This window comes from Opisthocomus hoazin, chromosome 9 (assembly GCF_030867145.1).
Source record: "Opisthocomus hoazin isolate bOpiHoa1 chromosome 9, bOpiHoa1.hap1, whole genome shotgun sequence".
Lineage (NCBI taxonomy): Eukaryota > Metazoa > Chordata > Aves > Opisthocomiformes > Opisthocomidae > Opisthocomus > Opisthocomus hoazin.
The window spans coordinates 11091474-11113358 of NC_134422.1; the positions used below are offsets into that span (position 1 = coordinate 11091474).

General features: G+C 54.1%; 1 protein-coding gene across 3 annotated transcripts; it reads left to right on the forward strand.

Moving 5' to 3' along the window:
- Positions 1–895: 895 nt before the first annotated feature.
- Positions 896–21879, forward strand: STEAP3 (STEAP3 metalloreductase). Of its 3 annotated transcripts, XM_075430263.1 has the most exons (6): positions 1199–1390; positions 11320–11803; positions 12239–12766; positions 14071–14235; positions 21117–21337; positions 21798–21879. In XM_075430263.1, exons 1-6 carry the CDS (start codon positions 1263–1265, stop codon positions 21877–21879), a joined length of 1608 nt encoding a protein of 535 aa, XP_075286378.1. In that variant the 5' UTR covers positions 1199–1262. The 3 variants fall into 3 exon arrangements, with proteins under 3 accessions (XP_075286376.1, XP_075286378.1, XP_075286375.1); XM_075430261.1 differs by lacking the exons at positions 1199–1390; positions 21798–21879 and adding an exon at positions 896–913 and having other exon boundaries at positions 21117–21407; XM_075430260.1 differs by lacking the exon at positions 21798–21879 and having other exon boundaries at positions 1205–1390; positions 21117–21407.
- The last annotated feature ends 6 nt before the right edge of the window (positions 21880–21885 follow it).

Consider the following 21885-nt stretch of genomic DNA (forward strand, 5'->3'; position numbering starts at 1 on the left):
CTCTGGAGATATTCAAGACCCGCCTGGACAAGGTCCTGTGCAGCCTGCTGTAGGTGACCCTGCTTTGGCAGGAGGGTTGGACTAGATGACCCACAGAGGTCCCTTCCAACCCCTACCATTCTGTGATTCTGTGATTCTGTGACTCTGTGTTGTGGCAGTGGCCGTGAGAGGCGGTGGGTACCCCCCGCGCCGGGAGGGCCCTGCCTGGCAGCCGGCCCCGTTGCTGGCGGCACAGCGGCAGGAGAGGGGGGACACCTCTGGGCCGGGATGGCTCAAACCGCGGCCTGCCCGGGAGAAAGGAAAAGCGGGGGGCTCGTTTCACCCCAGGAAACGTGCCAGGCGGGTGCGGGGAGGCCGGCGGCCAGCGCAGACCGGGGGCTCAGGGTCAGCCCTCCCGACGGCAGAGCCGCTGGGTGAAGACCACCAGGCTCAGCGGGGCCGCGCGTCCCTCCGCGCAGCGGGTCGCGCCAGCCGTGCGGCTGCGTGGGGATGGCTGCGAGCGCACAGGCCCTTCCCGGTGCGGGGGTAAGAACCGCTATCTGCCCCAGGCCCCGCCGCACGGCTCCCCACGGCAAGTGCGTGGCCCCTGATAGCGCGGGGAGAGGCGCGCCGAGCCGAGCCGCGCCCTCCCGGCGAAACGAAACGCCGCCGGGCTGCGGAACGCCCTCCTAAGCAGGGGGTTACGGTCTGCCCCCGGCTCCGGCCCTCACGGGGACCGCGCCGGGACCGGGCTAGGGGGCTTAGGGCTCCCGCACCACCCGCCCCCCTCCCCACCGGGCCGGGCCACGCCGAGCGGGCACCGGGCGGCCCCGGCGGGCACATGGGCGGGAGGGCGGAGCCCGCGGCCTGACATCACGGCTCCCGCCTCCCCGCTGCCGCTCGGCTCCGCGCTCCCGCCCGCCGCCGCGCCGAGGTGAGCACCGCGGGGGGACGGGCACGGCGGTGGTGGGGGGGGGGGGGAGAACACGGGCACCGCGGGATTCCCCCGTGCGGGGACGGCGCCGGGCGTGCGGGGCTCGCCCCGCCAGCGGGACCCGGCGGTCGGCGGCGGGGATCGAACCGGTGGCGCTGCGGGGCGGGGGCGGCTGGGCTCGGCAGGGGGCGCCGCGGGTGGCGGCGGGCGGGCGGGCGCGCGCTCCCTCAGAGAGCGGCTCGCGCGCGGGTTTCGCGCTCTCACGGAAGAAAAACCGTGAGGGAAACCTTGGCCGGGGCCCGGGGTCCCTCAGAGGCGAGCGGGGAGCCGACCTGTGGCTTCTGTGCCCATGCAGGGGCTTGGAAAACGGTTGGATGCTCCACGGGGGGACTCGGGCGTTCGATCCGTGTTGGGTGACGAAGGACGAGAGCGGGGAAGGAGCCGGAGAGGTGACCCTGCAGCGGGGCCGTCCCGCGGGTGGGTGGCGGGACCTGGGCTGGGACCGTCGCCGTGCCGGGACCCCGGCCCCTTCGCCCGACGCCGGGGAGCTGGGGGAGCGCTGGCGGTCGTCGTGCCCCGCGCCCCGCTGGGTGAGCGGAGGGCGGACGGGGGCTGCGGAGCCCGGGTCGTCTCCCTCGGTGGAGTCGGAATAAAACCAACGTGCGGAAAAATGCCTCCCGCGGCAAGAAACCAAAACCGAGAGGCAGCGGGAGAGGAAGGCCATCACCTGCCGTATTAATGTTCCTGTGGGCTGAGGAGATGGAGGACTAACAAGATTTAAACACTATATCGAGCTTAAGTTCTCTCCCCTTTTAAAATCACATTTGCTATGAAACAAATGCGCAGTAATACAAGATCCCGTAGTCACTGCACGTATTTGATTTCCTCCGTGATTGTAGAGAAGAAAATGTTGATGACTCAACAAGTCTTTGTTTAAAAAAACCACACCAAACCCCAGGAAAACATGCTTTTTGAAGAGCGTAATTTTTCGTTGCTGTTGTTTGCTTTGCTTTTTGCTTTTGGTTTGTTTTGCTTTTTATTGTCAGGAGCTATGCTTTGACTGTGACCTTGTAACATCACACCCATAAATAGAAGCAGGTTTAGATTCAGGGGAAACACATTTTTTCCGATGGTGGAAGAAGTAGGCCAGCCGTGCCGGCTCTCTCGAGGTGGGAAAGGCGCTGGCGGCTGTGGTGAGAGATGTCACTGCCAAGAATTAAAACCCACCAATTTGTTATCGCAAAGTTTACCACCACTGTTTAAAATTAGCTTTTTGTGAAACCCACGATGGAGGCAAATGCTAATTGTTTCCAAATTTTACATTACTGCTTAAGCAGCTTCCCATCTTCATCTGAGTGTAAGTGAAATGCAGCTTAGCTGAAAGCATTAAACATTATGAAAGCGTGTCAGTGACGTGGGAGCTTACGTCCTGTTCCCAAAAGCCCAGATACTTTGGGGCCTAGGTCACTTGAACATTTTGAAAATTTTTCCCAGGCTTTAAGGAACTGAGACAGAAATTCCTCCCATCCTTTTTCCAGCTTCTCAGATTTTCAGTGAGTCTCTCTAGAGCCTTGATTGTGGTAACACTTGCATATGCATTCCCATTTAGTACGTATGAATACACCACTGTAGTCTTTGGAAAAAATGTCCTAAGAGCTCCCTACGCACTGTTGGCTTCAAGAATCCGGGTCTGTAGATAGCGTGTCCACCACAAAAGCAAGCTGATCCCAACTACTGATGATGTGCAAGCGCTAACAGATAACCAACATGCATCGCTTCAGGGACTTGGAATGAACTAACTTCTCGTGGCGAGGGTGTCCTTGCCAAAGGTGGGCACGGGAGGCAGCGCTCCGGCAGAGCTGGCTTTAGGGAACACATTAACGACCGCCAACGAGGGATCTCCGATGGGCCGAACCGACCGGGCAGGCAGCACCGGTTCCCTCCGCAGCGGCCAGCGGAGCCGGGCACAGGATGGCTCTCCTGAGCGGTGGTGAAGTACCTGGTGTTTGTACTCCTCAGGCACACGCGGTTCTCGCTAAGTTGTTGGGGTCACTGGGGAAAGGCACGTCGTGCACACCCGCACGCGTGCAGCAGCCCTGCCTTGTCCCGGAGAAGGTACCCCTGAGTTGGAAGCTTCTGCTGCTGCTTCATACCGAGGTGTTCTCCTTCCCAGACACATCTCCCGCCCATCACAAGTCACTCAGCACAGCAGTTATGTCCGTGGCATGCCTTGAGCATGCCCCCCGGAATACAGTGTGCCCAGGCAAAACAAGTGCCAGATTCACAAGGCAGCGTGATCGCCATTGCCGTTGCCTTTCCGTGGTCCTTTCCTGGTGAAGCCACCTGCTGCCTTCTCTTGCTTTTCTTCCTCCTTTCCTGTTGGTCTCATCACCTGCTTGAAGGAGTGAGGAAAAATAGAGGGAAATGTAAAATAGATGGGCAGAGCGGCACACACATAGCAAAGCGTTAGCAGCTCGGTGTCCCTCAAGAGAAGGGACCCGGTGAACTCGCCTCCACGGGCTGACCAGCGAGAGCCCTGCCAGCGCAGGGGAAAAGGTGAGGAAAGCTGGCTCTGCTCTCCGGGGTGCCGCACCAAAGGCACGTTTCCACCGGATACAGGCAAACGGCCTGGGGCGGGAAGGGGAAGGCAGAGTGCTGTGGGGTCCCAGAACCTCCAGGCAGTGAGCTGACTTGCGGTGGAGAGCATCTCCCTCCCACCCATTTCTCACCCATCTGGATCCGCGAACCGGGCCACCTGGTCACCCGCTTGCGTTCGCCCCGTCTCTCCCAGTAGCTTCCCAGGAGCTGCTGGGAAAGGCAGACGAGGCAGAGCGTGGCCCCACACCAGCTTCGTTGCCTTTCCGGTACGGAGCACCCCGTTTTCACAGCTGTGTTTACTCAGGACTGGCTCAGAGCCACCTCCATGTGCTGTGTGCTGTGCCCATGCTCCAAGGGAGGAAAGCAAGAGAGCAGCAGGAGCCAGGCTGACCCCACGCCGTCGGTTGTGTCTTCCCTCCACCCCAGCCTGCCTCCCGGGCCATCTTCTCCCCCGATGTGGTCCTATGCATCCACTGAGTCACCAGGAGAAGCAAAATCAGAAAGGCGAGGGAGTGCTGATCTTGGAGACCCTTCTAACAGCACTGCAGCGCAGGAATAGCCAATCCAAATATTTTCATGCGCACGCAGCAAAATTCCTCTGCATCTTTCCTGGAAAGAAATAAAGAGGTTTTAAACAGCCCGAGCCTGCCAGCTTCCTGCGGTGACTGCTGAAGTCAGATCCCACCATCCCCGAAGCCCTCGAGCTCCTGGCAGAAGGGCACACACTGCCCAGCGAAGAGCGGAGGAGTTTTTCCCCAGCTCGGTTGAGGCAGGAGCACCTTCTCCCATCGTGTCTGGCCGCAGAGCGTTACTAGATCTACCTGAGAAGCTTCCACCACCCAGGGTTTTGGCTGCTGCCCTGCTCTCCCTGCACTTCATGGAGGTGAAGGCTCAGAAATGAGCAAGTCACTGTGAGATTAACTTGGCAAGAGCAGCAAGCGAATTAAGACCCCAAAAGAAAGCAAGAGAAGCCACGGAAGACTTAAGTACAGCACCTGAAGTTGTTGTAAACCACTCCTTTATGTCACTTAACAACTGTGAGATGATAAACAAGGAAAATAACCTTCTCATTCAGTCACATCAGCCAGGTGAAGTCCTGTGTGCTATATTAGCATCATCACTGCTCTGCCAAAACCCCATCTTGCTTCAGGTCTGTGCTCTCCATGACCTTACCATGAAACCTCCAGGCTTCCCAGACTTCCAGATTCTCGTTTTATGAAGTTTTATTACAGGGCAGGTCCTTCGCAGGCCTCCCATTACTCCATCGACACAGCAGGCACAGGCAGCAAGATGTTTTTGCAGAAGAGCAGAGGAAGCTCTTCAGACAGGGACCTTGCTGCAGAAAAGGGGTACTGCAAAGGCGGGCCCCTTGCCTTTGGGGACGAATCTGGGGGAGGAGAGTTTGGGGCTGTCTGTGGCAGACTCTGTTGGTGACTGTGCTTAAAAGCATATAGTTTTGAGGAAAAGAACAGGCCAAAAGATCATTTTCAGTTCCATCAAGTCACAGCCCTTATCGCAGGTGGGTGATTCTTCTGCTCAGCATTAGCATTTCCCATTTAACCTTGGGAAGGGAAATTGTCCATGCAAAGTGACCAAAGGCTGGTGTATTCCTACAGGAAAACTGTAGCCAAAATGTCTGAGCTTGTGTGGGAAAAAGAGACTGTTTTGCCCCGGTGGGAAATTCTGGTAGCCCTTTCTCCTCCGCTTCCCCCGGTTTTGAAAGGTGGTTTTGTATTTTGGTCCCTGTGAGGAACATCCCGTGGTCAGGGACATGCCTTTGGCTTCACCGCTGGCTTCCAGAAACAACAGCCTCAGTATTTATCAGTGTTTAAACCGGAGGTGTACCGAGTGGGGAACGTCAGCGCCTGTCGGCCCGTGTTTTCGTTAGCGGGTGATGGTGTAGGGAGGCACGTTCTGAATTTGTAGGTGACGCAGAGCTGGGAGGGACTGGGAGTGCTTTAGAGGAGGAGATGCTACGAATCAAAGATTGTGTCGAATTGGAGAGATGGTCTAAAAAGCCAGGGGACGTGTTCTGTCCTGTGTGGTAGGACCGACTGACCGCCCGGACAGCGGGTGAGCGACCGGCCAGGCAGCGGCTGTGCGGAGCCAGGGGTGACAGGCACCACAGCCCATGAGTCAACAGCGTCGTGCAGTTGTGCAACAGCAAACGGCGTGCTGGGCAGAAGAAAGAGAAGCGGCACTTCGGGGAAGTGGCGTCTCTGCTCTGGCCGGTGCCTTTTAGGGGCACGATTGGAAAATGCAGTTCGGGGCATCCTCCAAGAAAAATGAGAGACAGCGAGGAAGAGAGGCCAAGTTGTCGGACACTCAGCAAATAACAGCTCTGAGGAAAGAGCTGCCTTTCACTTGTGCAGGAAAAACTGAAGGGAGGTGTGAAATCCATTCGCAAAACACAGACTGTGGCTGTAGAGAAGGAGGGAGCAAATTGTTTGCCATGGCCCTTGGGGTATGAGAGGAAGAGGTGAGGTTAATTGGATCGAGAGATAGAGGGGAGAAAGCTGGGCTCTGCAGGAGCTTACGGAAGTGGCTTTAACAGATAAACACCTGATCAATGAGATAATCGGATAAACACTGGCCTGGGGCAGGGTAAGGGATAGGGACCTGTGAATGCAAAGTGCAGTGGGGTGGAGAGCAGTGGCAGGGGGACGGGCAGCAAGCCCGGGAGCCCATGGCAGGTCTGGGGTCACAGCAACCCCGCGGGTCCCATGGCAGGTCCGTCCCCACCGTTTCGCAGGGGACAGCCTCAGCACCCAGCGATGCCAGCTCGGGGCAGGTCCCTGTCCCACCTCCACACCCCAGCAGCAGGGGCGAAGGGGCCAAAGGACAGTGGCGGAGGCGAGCCCGGCTCCTGGTGTTTCCTCATTTTCCTGGCCTGGCTGGCGTCCCAAGCAGGTTTGCAACATGGCTTTTCTGGCTGAAGTAATACTGACGGGTGATTTATTCCCTTTGCCAGTTCCTGGTTTGCGCCATTGGGGAGCTAACTCTGGTTCAGAGGGAGAAAGAGGGAAAGAGGCCGCGAGCCTGCTTCCCTCACTTGCAGGACAGAGGGTTATTTCCAGTCAGCCTGGGCAGGGCCACAAGGTCTCCTGAAATCTGCACCAAAGCTGGGGTTAAAGCAGCTTTGGATAATGCGTTTTCTTCCTTAAATATGTTCAGTCCCAACAGGTACATGGTACTCGCTGTGCTCCGCGGAGGGACACTGTGACTGTGAGAAAGAGACTTATATGTTTTATTTTTCCCTGGAAACACATCTGTAGCCAAAAAAGTGAGTATTTCTGCTCACAGCAAGACCTGAATGGAGACTTCAGGCGCTGAATGCTCCTCTCCTACTGGGGCTGCTCGAGGGTTAACGCAGCAGGAGATGCTGGCTGGCACATCACTGAGCCGAGGGCTCTGCAAACAGAAGCTGTAGGGCCTCAGCTTCATGGTTCAAAGGTCCCTGTGTGCAGACTGAAAGTCCCCTGGGGGCAGGGACCACTCCTGTCCCTCTGGTGTGTGTGTCTGTGGGACCACGCTCCGTGGAGCCAGGGCCATCCACTGCTGGCAGAGACAAAGGGACCATCCCGGGGCAGAAAGGGGGACATTCCTCTGCAATGACTTGACCAAGGGCTCTGCTACATCGTTTGATTCCTCCTGCAGCTTGCTGGTCTTTCAACCCACGTGCTCGTTATGGGATGTAGATAATAATCATGTGCTTTATCTCAAATAACCCCCAACGCAGGAGCTGAGCACAGGGCAGGCTCTGTGATGACCTGCACTGGGTTGAATCCACAGCTCCTCGAGACTCAGTTGTGGTCAGTCTAAACAAAACCTGACCTCGGGGGAGGACACACAAGCGGTTGTTTTAGCCAATGTTCTGTTGGCTCGGACTCCGTACGTGAGGCTGAGCTCAGAGATGAGCTTTTGTGCAAACAGGAACCAGTTTGGTTGCACTGGACAGGACCATCACTTGGAGCTCCTAATGAGATTACTGCCATGTTCTTCGGCACAGCTTGGCTCAGCAATACGTTTAAGACACTGCTTTTTTATTGGAGTTATTGTAAAACGAAGTTGTCTTTTATCTGATAAATCTGAATGCCAAGGCAGTGAAACGGGTCTTGATTTTTTTGGCTGGAACTGAAGCGGAGCTCGTGCCTTGCCACCACAGGTCCATCCTTCTTCAGAGTTTGCAGCTCAAACAGGGCCAGACTGCGAGTTACGGGAACCAGCTAGGCTATCTTCCTGTACCGGAGGAAGGGAAAGGGGCCCAGAAAGATGGTCTCGTTGTTAAAGGCTTGGTCAAGGATATCAGGGTCTTCCCAGGCAAACTCGCTGGAGTCCTGTTATCGTTCCTATCTCGGTCCCCCACATCTGTCGAAAGAGGATAACGACTGAGCCGGCTCCCCATTAGCGGTGGGGGATGATCTGCTTGGCAGATTGACTCTGCTGTGAGCCCAGAGACACCTGAGCAGGCTCCTGCAGCCTGGCGCCGTCCAGAACGGCTGTCCTGCTGCAAAACCTGAGCCAGGCTGCTCAGTGTGGGCGGAGAGGCAAAAAAACCGTGTTTGCCTGGCACTGAGCCTAAGCTAACAGGCTCTGCCAAGCCTCAGGTGCAAAATACATCGAATTATCCCTGTTTTTCTTCTGTGAGAGCCCCTCCCTCCCTCTGACTGGGCAACAGAGATTTGCCTGCTTCGTTTCACCCAGCTTTCGTCTGTCTGATCCCATTCTTTGGGGCAGTAGTGGCCTTCTGGCCAGTTTTGGTAGGGTGCCTGGCAGAGGGGAGCTCTCTGCCTGGCTCCTTGCCCATCGCTGCTGTCGTCCTGCAAATATGAGCAGCGACTGCAACGCAGTCAGTGAACCGCTCACAGAAACAAGCATACTGGAGCTGGACACAGCATCCCCACGCAGTGGTGTAAGGGTGTCAGTAACAGTCTAGCTGAAGGGCAGCTTGACATTGTATTAGCTATTTTAATTAGGGAACTGCTTCCCGGTTAGGCTGGAAGCTAGTTTACTTCCACTGGGCTGTGCTTTACATCATCTTGTAGCTTCCTTGGTAAGAAACCGATCTCCTTGAATTGCACATGCCGTAACTCATCGGGGTGCAGTTTCTTGGTAGGAAAGATCAATAAATGAGGTTTATCTAAGGCTGCACACACTAAAGACGCGTCTGAGCGCTGCAGTATTCGCTCTCGGCCCCCTCTGCCTCCGGGTGACTTGGCAGCAAGCTGGCCACGGCGCTTTGCACTGGCTTTGGGCAGGTTGGCCTTGCCATGAAGAATTAGCTCTGGGAGGGAGAGTTCTAAGCAAGTAACACACCGTTCATAGGTGCAGAAAAAGCAGCGTGAACATGGTAAGTCAGGGGAGGCGGCGGGAGGGGGGGGTCTGTGTGCTCCACAGAGATACAGAAGTGAAAAAAAACTGTTGCCTAATCAGAAACTCCATTTCCAGGCATCTCTTAGGCAGATACCACGGTGTTTGTTGTGGTGAAGTGGGTTTACGGTGCAGGAGGGATTTTCTCCTCCTTCCTCAGGAGGGTTTTGGTGCATGGCAGTGACAGCAGCAGGACCTGCGGTGGCAGAGGAGACTGAGCTGCCATCCCACCAAGGGCTGCGCAGCAGGGACGGGTCCTGCTCCAAAGCACTGACGGTCGAAGTATAATGAAAATAATCACACCAAAATCCACAGAAAACATTCTGAGGCTTCTTACTTTTTAACCATCCTGCTGACTTCAAAGGCTGTTTAATCCTGTCATCCTTTTTAATCAAAATAACTGGAGACAGCAAAGCTGTTTGTCTCCAAACATTGCCAACATCTCTCTGCACATTCAGTGGCAGTCACAGGACAGAGAAAACACACTACAAGAAAATTTGCTTGCAGCAAAATGCTCGTCCCCGTGGGAGCACGGAGAGAGCTTCTGAGGTGCTTTCGATTGATTGTAAAATGAGTCTGCGGGTAACAACCGCTTTGTCACCCTGAATGTTGATTTCTCTCCCCTTGGCTGGGAGCCACAGGTGCGTCTCTCTATTTCGGGATAACATTTTGTGCGTACAGGCAGTGGAAAGGGCTGGGGTGGGGAGCAGAAAGCTCCTTAGCCTGAACAATGGCATTGGCCCTAGAACAAATAGTTCTGGCCATGAATAAATTTCGGTGGAGCAAGGCGGCTTCTAAAAAGTAAAGCAGGGAGCTTTTGATAAAGCGTCTGATAGGAAGGGGCCAGAAAAAAAAACCAACATCTTTTCAGATAGACCTGCTTTATTTTACGTTTGGGGTTTGCAGTACAGCTGGTTGTGGATGAAGAGGACTGGTCTGTCCGTATTGCTCTCCAGCATTCCCGTGGACCCGAGCTGCACTTGTGAGGTTGCTCTTCACCTTGAGAAATCCCAGGAGTTCTCTTCTCCCTCCTCACCCATGTGTTTCTTTTCCAAGCTGACAGCCCTTGTCATCTCTCACAGTCTTTCCCTATGGCCCTCTTAGAGTTTTATTCCCTCTTTTTTTGCAGTGGAGTGAGCAGAACTGCAGTGTGCAGTTCAGTGTATGGATTTATACAGTAGTATGGTAGTGATTTCTTTGTTGTTGTTTTTTAAGTCTTTCCCACTAATTCCTGGATGAAACATCCCAGTGACTGTGACACACGTGGAATATACCTAAGGCGGGGGTTAACCCAGCTGATACAGCCAGCATCACCAAATCAGCCCTGCAGCACACAAACCCTTCTGCAGGTCTGGAGCAGAAGCAGAAGCCTTCAGAGTGAAGTATGAGTAATTCTGTGTTGAACAGGACTCTCTTACTCACCCAGAGCATGAAAGAAAGTCTGTGTGATATGTGGGGAGCAGAGGAAAGGTGTTATTAAAAGGGAGACGTCATCACGCCTCTCTTTGGCACTTGTTCTCTGCGGAGACCGCTTCTTCCATGAACATGCATCTTCAGTCTCTGGGACAGGGGTGCTTGGTGAGAGGTGAGGAGAGCAGACAGACCTCTGCCGTAGAAACAGCACTGTCACCACAGCCACGATTTTTTGTGTCCTGAACAGTGAATTATAGTTTCAAGATCTGCTGAAGGTGTTTTGTGGGCTTTCCATGAGGAGCAGGACTGAGAGATCGTGGTTGCTGTTTGAGAGATCTTCTCCCCGAGTAACTCAGGGTCTGTTTGATGTGTGCCTGTCTGGCAGCACCAAGCTGGTATTTTCAGAGTACTATGACCTTCAGATCTTTTTTCTGAGTGGTTTTAACAAATTTACAGCTCATTAAAGTATTTAGGACACTTTCATTTCAGCTTAAACTCCCTGCCTTGATTCTGCTTTTGCAAATCAGAAGCACCCCCTTGGCTTTCCCAAATGCAGGCTCAGGGATCCCCATGGACCCGTGGCCCTGGGCTTTTCAGAAGATGCCTGGTAGCTCCATGGGGGTCTGAGAGTTGCTGGTCCTGGTCACTGTTAGGATTGCTCTAGCAGTGTTAGATGCCAGCACGAAGAACGACAAAGGATGGATGAGTGAAGCCAGGAGGTGTTAGAGCACCCAAACCTTCCTAAAACCCTTCACCTCTGGCCCGGCGTGGTGCTTTGTCCCCCTCCAATGGTGCCTGTAAATTACTGCACGCTTGCTGGTGGGTTTGGCAGATGGGTCCTGGGCTACTGGGAGCCAGCGCTGTCCGTCTGTCTGCAGGCATCAGGGAATTCCCTCCTCACCCAGAACCACGTGTGCTTCTGTTCAAGTGGCCTAAATGGCGCTTTCCCCATGACCGCCAGTGTGGTCCAGGTCTCTGTGAAAGCTTCCCGATAAACTTGCATTTCCCCTTGTTTTTCCTGCCAGGATGTCTGGAGGAGACATGGCCAAACCCCTCCTGGGCCACCGGAGCGTGGAGGGCGACCCCAGCATCGTGCCCGCAGCTGGCCGCACCATCGGGGTGCTGGGGAGCGGGGACTTCGCGCGGTCCTTGGCCATCCGCCTGGTGTGCTCCGGGTTCAAGGTGGTGGTCGGCAGCCGCAACCCCAAGCGCAAAGCCGGCCTCTTCCCTTCTGCAGCGGAAGTCACCTTCCAGGCTGAGGCGGTGAAGAAGACGGATGTCATTTTTGTGGCGGTTTTCAGGGAACATTACTCCACGCTCTGTGACCTGGCTGATGTGCTGGTGGGCAAGATCCTGGTGGACGTTAGTAACAACACTGAGATCAACCATCACAAAGAATCCAACGCCGAGTACTTGGCTTCCCTGTTCCCAGCCTGCACCGTGGTCAAGGGGTTTAATGTGGTTTCTGCGTGGACACTGCAGTCAGGTGCCAGGGATGGAAATAAGCAGGTATTGTTTTATTCTGACGAGGGCCAAATCCCAACTATTTCATCAGCTGAGGTCTGGCAGCATCAGCGAATGGCCTTTAGGCTCTGGGAGAAGGGGTCCGAGTGCTGGCCGTGGCATCCAGAGGCCACCCCGTAGGCTTCTGCATTTCTTTGCTCAGAAATGAAGTACCCCCACTTACTCCATGCTTTGTGGTCTTTGGACCCTCTGCCTAAGTGAAAAGTATTATTTAATTGTCTGTTTATCTAAACACAGCCAGCAGAACAAACTGGTGGTGCACACATGAAAGGAAACCTGGCCAGGAGAGAGGTCTTTGGCAGCCACGGTAAATCCCCATCAGAAAGCCTGCCAGTGCAGTAACGTAGGCTGCCTCCCGACGCACTCGTGCCCAGCAGCCTGATCTCTCTTTGCTCTGTTGTATCTTTCTCTTCGTTGCAGGTTCTGATTTGCTCAAATAACCAAGAAGCCAAGCGCACTGTAGCAGAAATTGCTCAAGTCATGGGATTCACCCCTGTGGACATGGGCTGCATGTCGTCAGCCTGTGAGATCGAGAACATTCCCCTGCGCCTCTTGCCAGCCTGGAAAATCCCCATCTTTTTGGCTCTGGGCCTCTTTCTTTGCTTCTTCACTTACAACCTGGTCCGGCAGGTCATCCACCCTTACATCAGGGAGCAGAAGAACAAGTTCTACAAGATCCCCATCGAGGTGGTCAACACAACGCTGCCTTGCGTGGCCTATGTCATGCTGTCCCTGGTCTACCTGCCCGGGGTGCTGGCAGCCTGCTCGCAGCTCTACTATGGCACCAAATACAGGCGCTTTCCAGATTGGCTCGACCAGTGGCTCCAGCACCGAAAGCAGATTGGTCTCCTCAGCTTCTTCTGCGCGGCTCTGCATGCCATGTACAGCCTCTGTCTGCCCATGCGCCGCTCCCACCGCTACCAGTTAATCGACACGGCCGTCAAGCAGGTAATACCGGTACTTTTCAGGTCAGCACCTGTAGTAATCTTCCACGCCCATCCAAATGGCATGTCTGAGACTAGGGCAGAGGCAGGAAAAATGCTAGGAGGGGAGAAATCCAGTGCTGGAGGGAGCAGAATTCTGCAGGGCTTTTCTCCCTGGATTTTGGGAGGTCTCCATTTGCTCACTCTGACATTCACAGTAGGTGTCTATTGGGCCGACCAAGTCATAGCCCAGGGGGTTGGTTTTGTAGGAGGTGTGTCCCCATCACAGCGTGCCTCCAGGCACAAAACAATGGGGAAGAACTGGTCATAGTCTAAGAGAAGGAGGAAATGAAAAAGGACTTTATTGCCTCACTGATTCTCTTGGCAGTGTTTATCCAGTGTGAGATTGCTACCTTCAGGCAATTCGGGCAGCTCTGTGACCCGGCAGCGCCATGGGAAAATGTGATTCTGCTCTTCTCCTGCCCCTGGCTTCTCGCTGCTCCACCCCGCTCCCTCCTGCGATGGCACAAGCTTTGTGCAGCTGAGTGGGGAACCTGATCAAGGAATCGCCCCATAACCACTCTGCTTTCTGCGCTGGGGTATTTCCCCGAGTGCTTCCCAACGCTCGTCCCAGTGGAGAGGAGGGAAGCCGTGGGGCAGCAGGGAGCAGGACGGCTGCTTTCAGCAGCAATGCCTGTTCAAAGCATCCATCAGCCGACATCCCCAGCCTCTTGGCTCCAGCCGTGAGCAGGTCCTGCTCGACTGCCACGGTTGCACATTAATCTCAGGCAAGCATCCTGTGTTCATTTCCCCTCTACCTCCTGTTTTCTAGCAACATCTTTGTTTAGTAAATTAAAGCCATTTAATGGGCTAAAGAGGACGGTTCTAAATGTTGCTTTTTGCCGTGCAGCATAAAACCCATCTTCCCTTCCATTAGCATGAACAATTTCCCCCCTAAATGCACTTAAAACAAAGGTTATTAGGAGACACTGCATATTCAAGCATCTGTATTTGTTTTCATGGCTTCAGACTGACTTCTCATTCTAATTACCTTTCCAAATGCGACTTTGGGGCTTGCTGCTGTGGTTACAGGCTGTGGGAGCTGAGAGCATTCAGCAGTTCTTCCCAGCACGCTTCAAATCCACACTAGCTTTGGTCAAATGGCGGTGGGCTAAAAGAGCACTTTCACACCTTCCGAACAGGCAAATAGCGCTGGATGTGTGAACAGGACACTGGAAACCTGCTTCAAAACCCAGAATGAATATAGATAAAGTTCAATTCCTCTATTCCTGAGCGCTCCATTTTAACAAACCTTTGTTGTCATACCAGGCTGTGGAGAAGAAGATGACTGTCTGGGTAGAGGAGGAAGTCTGGAGGATGGAGATTTATATCTCTGTTGGAATAATTGCCCTGGGCTTGCTGTCGTTACTTGCCATCACTTCACTTCCATCCATCGCAAACTCTCTCAACTGGCGGGAATTCAGTTTCATTCAGGTAAAGCCGGCATCTGCCGCTGCCAGAGAGTGATTTCACAGTCGGAGCCAGGCCCTCACGCAGGGCACGGCAGGCAGAGGTTGACCTGCTGCCCCAGCACCTCCCTGCTCCGGCAAGCCGTGCACCAGTGTCAGGGGCAAACCCTGCCGCTCCATGCCTCCCCGTGCACCCTGGAGCCGTGGACCCGTGTCCCCCCCACCGGGAGGTGACACCGAGTGGCAATGGCGGGGCGGTTGGACGTGGTGTGTCCCAGGGGAGCCGTGCTGCTCTTGCGCAGGGCTTGCCCGGTCTGCTGCTGTCTGGGGGAGGAAGGGAACATGTAATGTGTCATGGGCATCCACGTGAGGATTAGCCGCAGGCTTTGCAGGAGGGAGTCTTTGTGTGTTGGCTGAAGTTCCTTCTCACCCTGCATTTAGCAGCATTAGTTAGAGATCCTGAGAAAAAAACAGCCTGCGTGACACTGCCTGCAGAGTCCACCTTTCCTCCTCCGTGCCCGGGAGCAGCGCTGCCGTTCACAGCTCAAAACCTCCTGAAGTCACACAAGGTAGCAAGGCAGAAAGCCTTGGGGTCATTTGGAGAGCTCAGGGTCGTTCCCTTCCATGGACAAGATCCCCCTCAGAGCCAGTCGCGTGTCAGTCACACACGACGTGTCGGAGATGCTGCGGGGAGTTGGCACCAGGCTAGGGAAGGCAGGCGGGTAACGTGCCATGGAGAGAGGTGGCTGGGGGATGCAGATCTGCCCCTGCATTTCAGGGAGAGAGCGCTGCGGAAACGTTAACAGTTAGGAAAGCACCTGGGAGGACAGTTGAGGGGAAGGTCAGGTTTGGCAGAGCTTGCATCCACCCAGATATTGAACAGACGGGTTCAAAAAGCCTTAGACTGGTCTACAAAAATGCCAGAGCGCAAGGAGCACCGAGCACTGGGTGGGATTTCAATGAAGAGTCCATGTGTGATTCCAAAAAGTGAATCAGGAGTGCAATTTTTCTTTCTCCAAAATCATTCAGTGGTTTAGGAGCCTTCTTCTCCCTTGCAGCGAGGTCCAAGCTCCCAAGGGCCAAATTCCCACAGTGACAGGCGTGTACCATGTGGGATGCTGACAGACCCCAGACTCGGGGGCTGCAGCGCTCTCAGGGATGTGCTTGGAGCCAGGCTTACGGCTAACGAGCCGGGACGGCAGGGAAAGAGCCTTCAAGTACTCCCTGCCCTTCAGAGCTCATTCTGAGGTCGAACTCCATGCACCGTGTCACCGTTGTATCCCGTAGCCCTAAAGCCCCTTGTCACTGGTGTTTCCTATGTCGCTGCTGTGCAGCGTGCGCCAGGCTGCACGTCCCGCGGCGGGGACCCGCGTGGCGCCCCGACACGCAGGACCCCCCGTGGGACCCCGTCCCCCCGCATCCCCGCTGCCGAGCCGCCCCGTGCGTCACACCGCTGCACGCCTGACCCTTCAGAAGGGGAGGGCAGGGTTCGAGGGTGCGGAGGCGAATGCCTGTCATCAAGTCTCCCCTGTTGAAAATCTTCAGCGGCATACAAATAATTCAGTATTTATTAGAATGAGTTTGAAGCCTGCTTCCCCCACAAGTGCCCCAATTACCAAGCGAGCAAGTCGGTTCATCTTTTTTCCTCTCTTGCTGTGGGCTAGCGAGTAATTATTTACACCAAGTAGAAGAGCCTCACCAAGACAGCTTGACCTCATGCGATCGTCCCTCGGGGAGAAGGGAGACCTGGCTTTAAACCTCTCTTTCGGATCGGACGACGGGAGCATGTTAATTCTCAGCACAATGTCTCAGGGGAGGGCTGCAGCCGCTGGGACATCAGATAAATAAATCCTGGCTTAGGTGTCTCATACCAGGAATCCCAAACAACGGGAAATATTCCCTTGGAGCCTGGAAGGAGGCTTTGAAACCCCCCTGTCTCCCTGTGGCTCCCCAGGCAGCCCAGCAGCTCTCCTGGAGGGTGCTGGCGTTGTGTCGTGTAGTTTGTACGTCGTAGCGGCAGGTAGTGGTGCTGTCTCCTACCCACGTACGTAACATGACTGTTGCATCTGCCCCTCGGGGACCACCCACCCCCACCCCCCAACCCCCACAGCTTTCCAAGGGTATGTCAGCACTGGGACCAGACAAATATCATAGAATCGCAGACTCATAGAATGGTTGGGGTTGGAAGGGACCTTAAAGATCATCTGGTTCCAAACCCCCTGCCGTTAGCAGGGACATCTTCCACCAGACCAGGCTGCTCAGAGCTCCATCCAACCTGGCCTTGAACACTGCCAGGGAGGGGGCAGCCACAGCTTCTCTGGGCAACCTGGGCCAGTGTTTCACCACCCTCATGGTGAAGAATTTCTTCCTAATATCAAATCGAAATCTGCCCCGTTTTAGTTTACAGCCGTTCCCCCCTTGTCCTATCCCTACACAGCCTTGTGAAAAGTCCCTCTCCACCCTGCCTGTAGGCCCCTTCAGGTACTGGAAGGCTGCTATAAGGTCACCCCGGAGCCTTCTCTTCTCCAGGCTGAACAGCCCCAACTCCCTCAGCCTGTCCTCGTAGGAGAGGTGCTCCAGCCCTCTGATCATCTTTGTGGCCTCCTCTGGACCCGCTCCAACACAGTATGTGATGCTCAGCTCTGAAATAACTCTTGGCTGCCCTACATGGGAACGGGCTGGCTTGGGTCATGGAAAGATACTCACACCTATTTCTGTCTGCGTGGCGTGAAGCGTGGCAGTGTGACACGGCTGATCACATGCAGGAGAGGCACGGCTGCTATGGTGCCCTGCTGTGGAAATACCATGTAAAAAGAGCAGATTACAGATCTCTCAGCATGTTAGCTTCCAGGTTTTGGGTTTTTTGTTAATGAGGACTCTTAAATTATTTACTCTTCAATAAGTTGGCGATGCCTTTCTTGAGGAAATTAAGAGCAGATACAGCTACTGCTCCCGGGCTCCAGAGGTTAACATTCACGCAGCGCAGCATGACCCTCCCTGAATTAATGCGCAGTGGCACAATCTAAATACAAGAGGTGAAGGGCGAGACTGTTTCCTCAAACATTTGGGGTGTCGAGCATTTGCCCCTTTTACAGCGCATCAGAGGCATTGTGGCTCCTTGTGCCTGGGAAAAGTGAAAGAGGGAGAATGGGGAGCGCAGCCGCCCCAGCCAGGCGTCTCCCAGAAAACGCAGCAATGCGGTGCCATCTCAGCTGAAGTGGCTGGTGTGTTTGAGAGACGCTGTAGCAAAAGCCACATTTGAGAGAGGGCTGAGGCTTCTCACAAATCCAGGAGCCACTTGAGTCCCCACCTTACCCAGAGCTTCCCAAGTCTGACATTTTCCAGGAGCACTTTGTGCACCTGTATTAGTGTCATGGGATACTGACACCCTCCTGAGATACACATCTGTTGCCCAACAGGCTGAAAATCCTGTTTCGATTGTTGCTAAAGTTTTAGGAAAAAAAAAAAATGTTAATTTTTGTAGTAGTTCCTGCACATACACCAATTTAAATTAAATATAAAATTCAGTATTAAAAAATCCAGTATTAAATTGGATACACGGTTCCCCTATACGTCCAGTTTTGATTAACAGAAAATGTACAGGATCTAGACACTGAGTAACAGGAATGATTCGTATTTAATTCAACTTATATGAGACATATTTTAATGTTCCCCAGTGATTTACAAATCAACTCTAATGGGCTGAGAAGCAAAAATGTGTATGATTGCCTTCACCTCCCCACCCTGAGAAGTCCTCCTGGAATTTGAAGGTTGGGTTGACCTGGTTTCTTTTTTACCTCGTATCGCAAGATACAAAGAATCTGTCATCAGACCTTTTCTAACCCTCCAGCTGACGAAGTGCGAGCCAGAGCCGCTTTCACAGAGCTAATCACTTCACGGGACTGACAGCAGCAGTCAGAAACATCTTTGGGTCAGGAAGGGGCTGTTTGCTTTGGGCGCTGCCCAGACATTTCTAAATGAGCCACATGCGACCGAATCACCTTCGCTGATGCATGACAGGGAGCCTCGCAGACACCAAGGCGATGGGGGAGATACAAGAGTTAATACGGACCAGAAAATGTATGCAAAGCCTGCATTAGGAAGATCCCATCGTCATACAGCCGTCTGTCAGAGGGCTTGAACGCCTTACGTGGGCAGTGGTCCCATATTCCCCATGCTGTGACGGTGCAAAAGAAACCCCTGCCACTGTTTAAAACAAAAGAAAAAAAAACCCAATAAAGTTGCACAGCCAGAAACTGCATTGAGAGGATAAATGAGAGCAGAGCTTCAAAACTCCGTGCTGTGGTCTCAGGGGTGAGCACGCTGGCACGCAGGCTCCTGTGGGGGCTCAGCAGGCTCTGCATTGGTCTGCGCTGACGATACACTGGGCTGTATGCACTGAGCTAAGCTGCCAGCAGCAAAGCTTACGGCTTCCGTGCGCTTAGAGATCAGCCTGCTGACAGCCTGCCTGACGGGCGCAGCCGTGGGACCCTGCTGAGCTGGCACTGGGACCCCCGGGCGGCCCCGGCTCTGCCCCAGCACCCGGGCTCTCACCAGGCAGCCCCGTGTTGGTGTGAGCAGCCGAGCCGCCCATTGCTGCGCTCCGAGGAGCCCCCGCGCCGTTTCCAGCCGCTGGCAGCTTATCCACGCTTTTTCTGGCAATTAGCTTTTTTGTTTCACATGATCCGCATCCGCAGGCAACGGTGGGTCACTGAGCCCCCGTGGTGGTTTGTCACTTCTGTCCTACCGATTTCCACTCCTGCTCTCCCTCAGTACCAGCAGCAGCTGAAACTGCAGACAATCAAACGAACAGTCTCCAGCTCCGACATCTCTGCCGTGCCTAGAGCCCCGCTCGGGCTGTCTCCAAAATCACCCTCCTCCCTGGGCAGAAAGACCCTGCTGCTCTTGGGCTTCGCTCTGTCCCCTTTCCCCTGGCCTGCTTCACATGTGCGCTCTGCCAGATGAGTCTCAAGCTGGTACTCACAACCTTTTGCCACCCAGGGATTTTTTTTTGCCTGTTGGAGAGAATCTCAGAGTTGATAAATGATGGACGAGCTGTGGGTCGGGTCTTGCTGTTAGGCTCAACTGCGATCATTGCATATTGCAGCAAATGCCTCCTTAATTTTCCAAGTGAAACCAATCTTGACCCTGTTTGGGTTTGCTGCTTGTTACCACTTTGGCTCAGGAATCGGTCGTGGCTTTGGTAAGGACGCCTGTCCCTGGCAGAAAGCACGGGTGCGGTGTGCACACAGGACTGAGGTTCAGCTCACAGGTCTGCTCCCAGCTCCCGGCACGACCTGGAGGAACACTCGCCTGTAACACAGAGAGTTCTGTAACTTGGCAGGGTGTTGCGCGGGTGAGGTCTTGGCAGGACTCAGTGACACCCACATGACTGCCTGACCGGAGCTGTGACAGTGAAGTACCCAGATCTGGCAGCACGTTTTGGAGCTCTCCCCCCTCCCCAGTCTTCTCAGCTGGCTCAGTGATTAGCTCTGAAGGTTAGAGGAGCCTTGGTCTAGTTTGTTGGTAAGAACATGGTACATTTTTAAAAGTTGTCTGGGTTTTTAAATAGTTTCCCAGCAATCAAAAATTGGAAGGGACGCTTTGAATTGAGTAGTTTTCCAGCTGCGATTGTTTTCTCAAGAGAAAATGATGAGTCCCTCCTCCTGCCTTGCCCTGGTCCCTTACTTCCCTGCTGTGTCCTCTTTCCTGGGCATACCCTTAGGGAGACCGTGTTTCTTGCTGGTCTCCGATGAGCTGCACCAAGCCAGGCACTTTGACTTGTAAAGGCTTCCTTCCCTAGGTCAGGGGCATCAGCAGCAAAACTCTCCCTGTCGAAGCATCTCAAAATTTGGTTGTTACGGCAGGCCTAGACCAAGCCCTCGAAGTAGGGCAGCAGAGCAATATGTGACCCTCGTGCTTCTCTTGGAAAACGCAGCGGCAAAGGCTCGTACTCGAGCTGGCTCTGGGAGCGAGCGCCCGGCTCCTGCCGAGTGCCAGCGGGCAGCGGGAGCAGCCTCCACCTCTGATGCAGGCAGCAAGACATCGGTGAGGGGACCACAGTTTAAAACTCCTCTTGAGAGCAGCCCGCAGGGGGAGCTGGAAATACTCGGGGAAAATGTTGTCTCTGTGGGTGCTGGGGAGCCATGATCTCAGCTGGAAACGGGAGAAGTTCTTGTTTGCAGAATAGGGGCTGGGTTCTTGAGTGGATAAAGGGCTCTTGACTCCGCACTTAGAGAACTCGGTCCATCATACAGCCTGATGCTCCGGCTCACGAACCAACACGGATCTCTAGAACAGAGAATGAAACCCTTCAGGGCTGTTGCTCACCTCACAACAGAGCGCTTCTGTCTCCATGATCTAATTTTCCTGCAGATGACAGCCATTACCTGAAGGCGTCTGTGCTCCATGTGAAGCCACAGCTCCACCGACTTCCAACGGTGCCGGCTGCTGGTCCAGAGCCACGATGCGGACGCTCACGATGCCGACACTCACCCCGCCGGCCAGCAGCCTCTCACCAGCACGCTGCGGCCGGCAGCAGAGCTGGCGGCTGAGCTCGGGAGCAGCATTTGTGAGCTGCCCGCGGCTGCCTGCTCCGCAGGGCTGGGGGCCGCTGCTGCGCACGGAGGCAGGAGCCCCCCTCTCAGCCGAGTTGGCAGAGTCTTCTGGGAAACTCCTGCTGAGTTTCTAATATCACACTTAACCTCTGATTAGACAAAAAAAAAATGCAGTCTGGCATGCTACCCAGGAAAGGTTTCCAGTCGCATTTTATTCTGTCCAAGAAACGCAGGAATACTCATTGCTTTCTCTGTGTTATGTACACTTACAAAATAGTGTAAAAAACCACAGGCAAACAGCCAGGCACAAAGCCCTCTGCTAACCGGCGTGTGTTTCTCTTCCTTTTAGTCCACCCTTGGATTTATCGCTTTGGTAATCAGCACTCTGCACACACTCACGTACGGATGGTCGAGGGCCTTCGATGAGAACCAGTACAAATTCTACCTGCCTCCGACCTACACCCTCACGCTGCTCGTCCCATGTACTGTGATCCTGGCAAAAGTCATCTTCAGTTTGCCCTGCATCCAGCAAAGACTTCTGCGAATCAGGAGGGGCTGGGAGAAGGGCAGGTACGTGAAGTTTGTTCTGCCCAGCGCAGCGGGGGAATATTCAAGCGGGGAGACCTCTAGCAACGTCTGACCGAGCCCCGGCTCTGACAGAGGATTTCAAAGCACTATCAACATTTCTATCAAGGTATTTCTTAAATATATGTACGTTTTGGTATAATTGTATTGTGGCTAAATAATAAAATTTGATGACTTTAGAAAAATGGATGACCATGAAACTAGTTTAGACAGTAATAGTTAAATCGTATTGCTGATTTGCTAGGACAATTACTGCCTTAAAAATGACCGTGAAAGCCGAGCTGGCAGCACTAATATACACGGGAAACTGATGGACTCTATTTGTCAGATCAGTCACTTGAGGTGCTGGCTGGCAGCTCCCTGGACCAGTACTTCTCGGTTGCTTCCCTAGCTGCTCTCATAAATTTCAATACCTTTTTTTCGTCTTCTTTTTTTTAACATGAAGTAGCACAGATTTTCTAGGTTTTATGACAGCAAAGATATCCTGCCTCTTGAGCATCTGGATCAATCAAGGCAGTGAGGTTTAGCAAGAT

What these genes read in the sequence shown, in the direction of transcription:
- STEAP3 (XM_075430263.1), top strand. Translation starts at nt 1,263, where the DNA reads ATGCAGGGGCTTGGAAAACGGTTGGATGCTCCACGGGGGGACTCGGGC. An exon ending in GCAGCGGGGCCGTCCCGCGG is followed by an intron (nt 1,391 to 11,319) that starts GTGGGTGGCGGG and finishes TTTTCCTGCCAG; the next exon opens with GATGTCTGGAGGAGACATGG. An exon ending in CCAGGGATGGAAATAAGCAG is followed by an intron (nt 11,804 to 12,238) that starts GTATTGTTTTAT and finishes TCTTCGTTGCAG; the next exon opens with GTTCTGATTTGCTCAAATAA.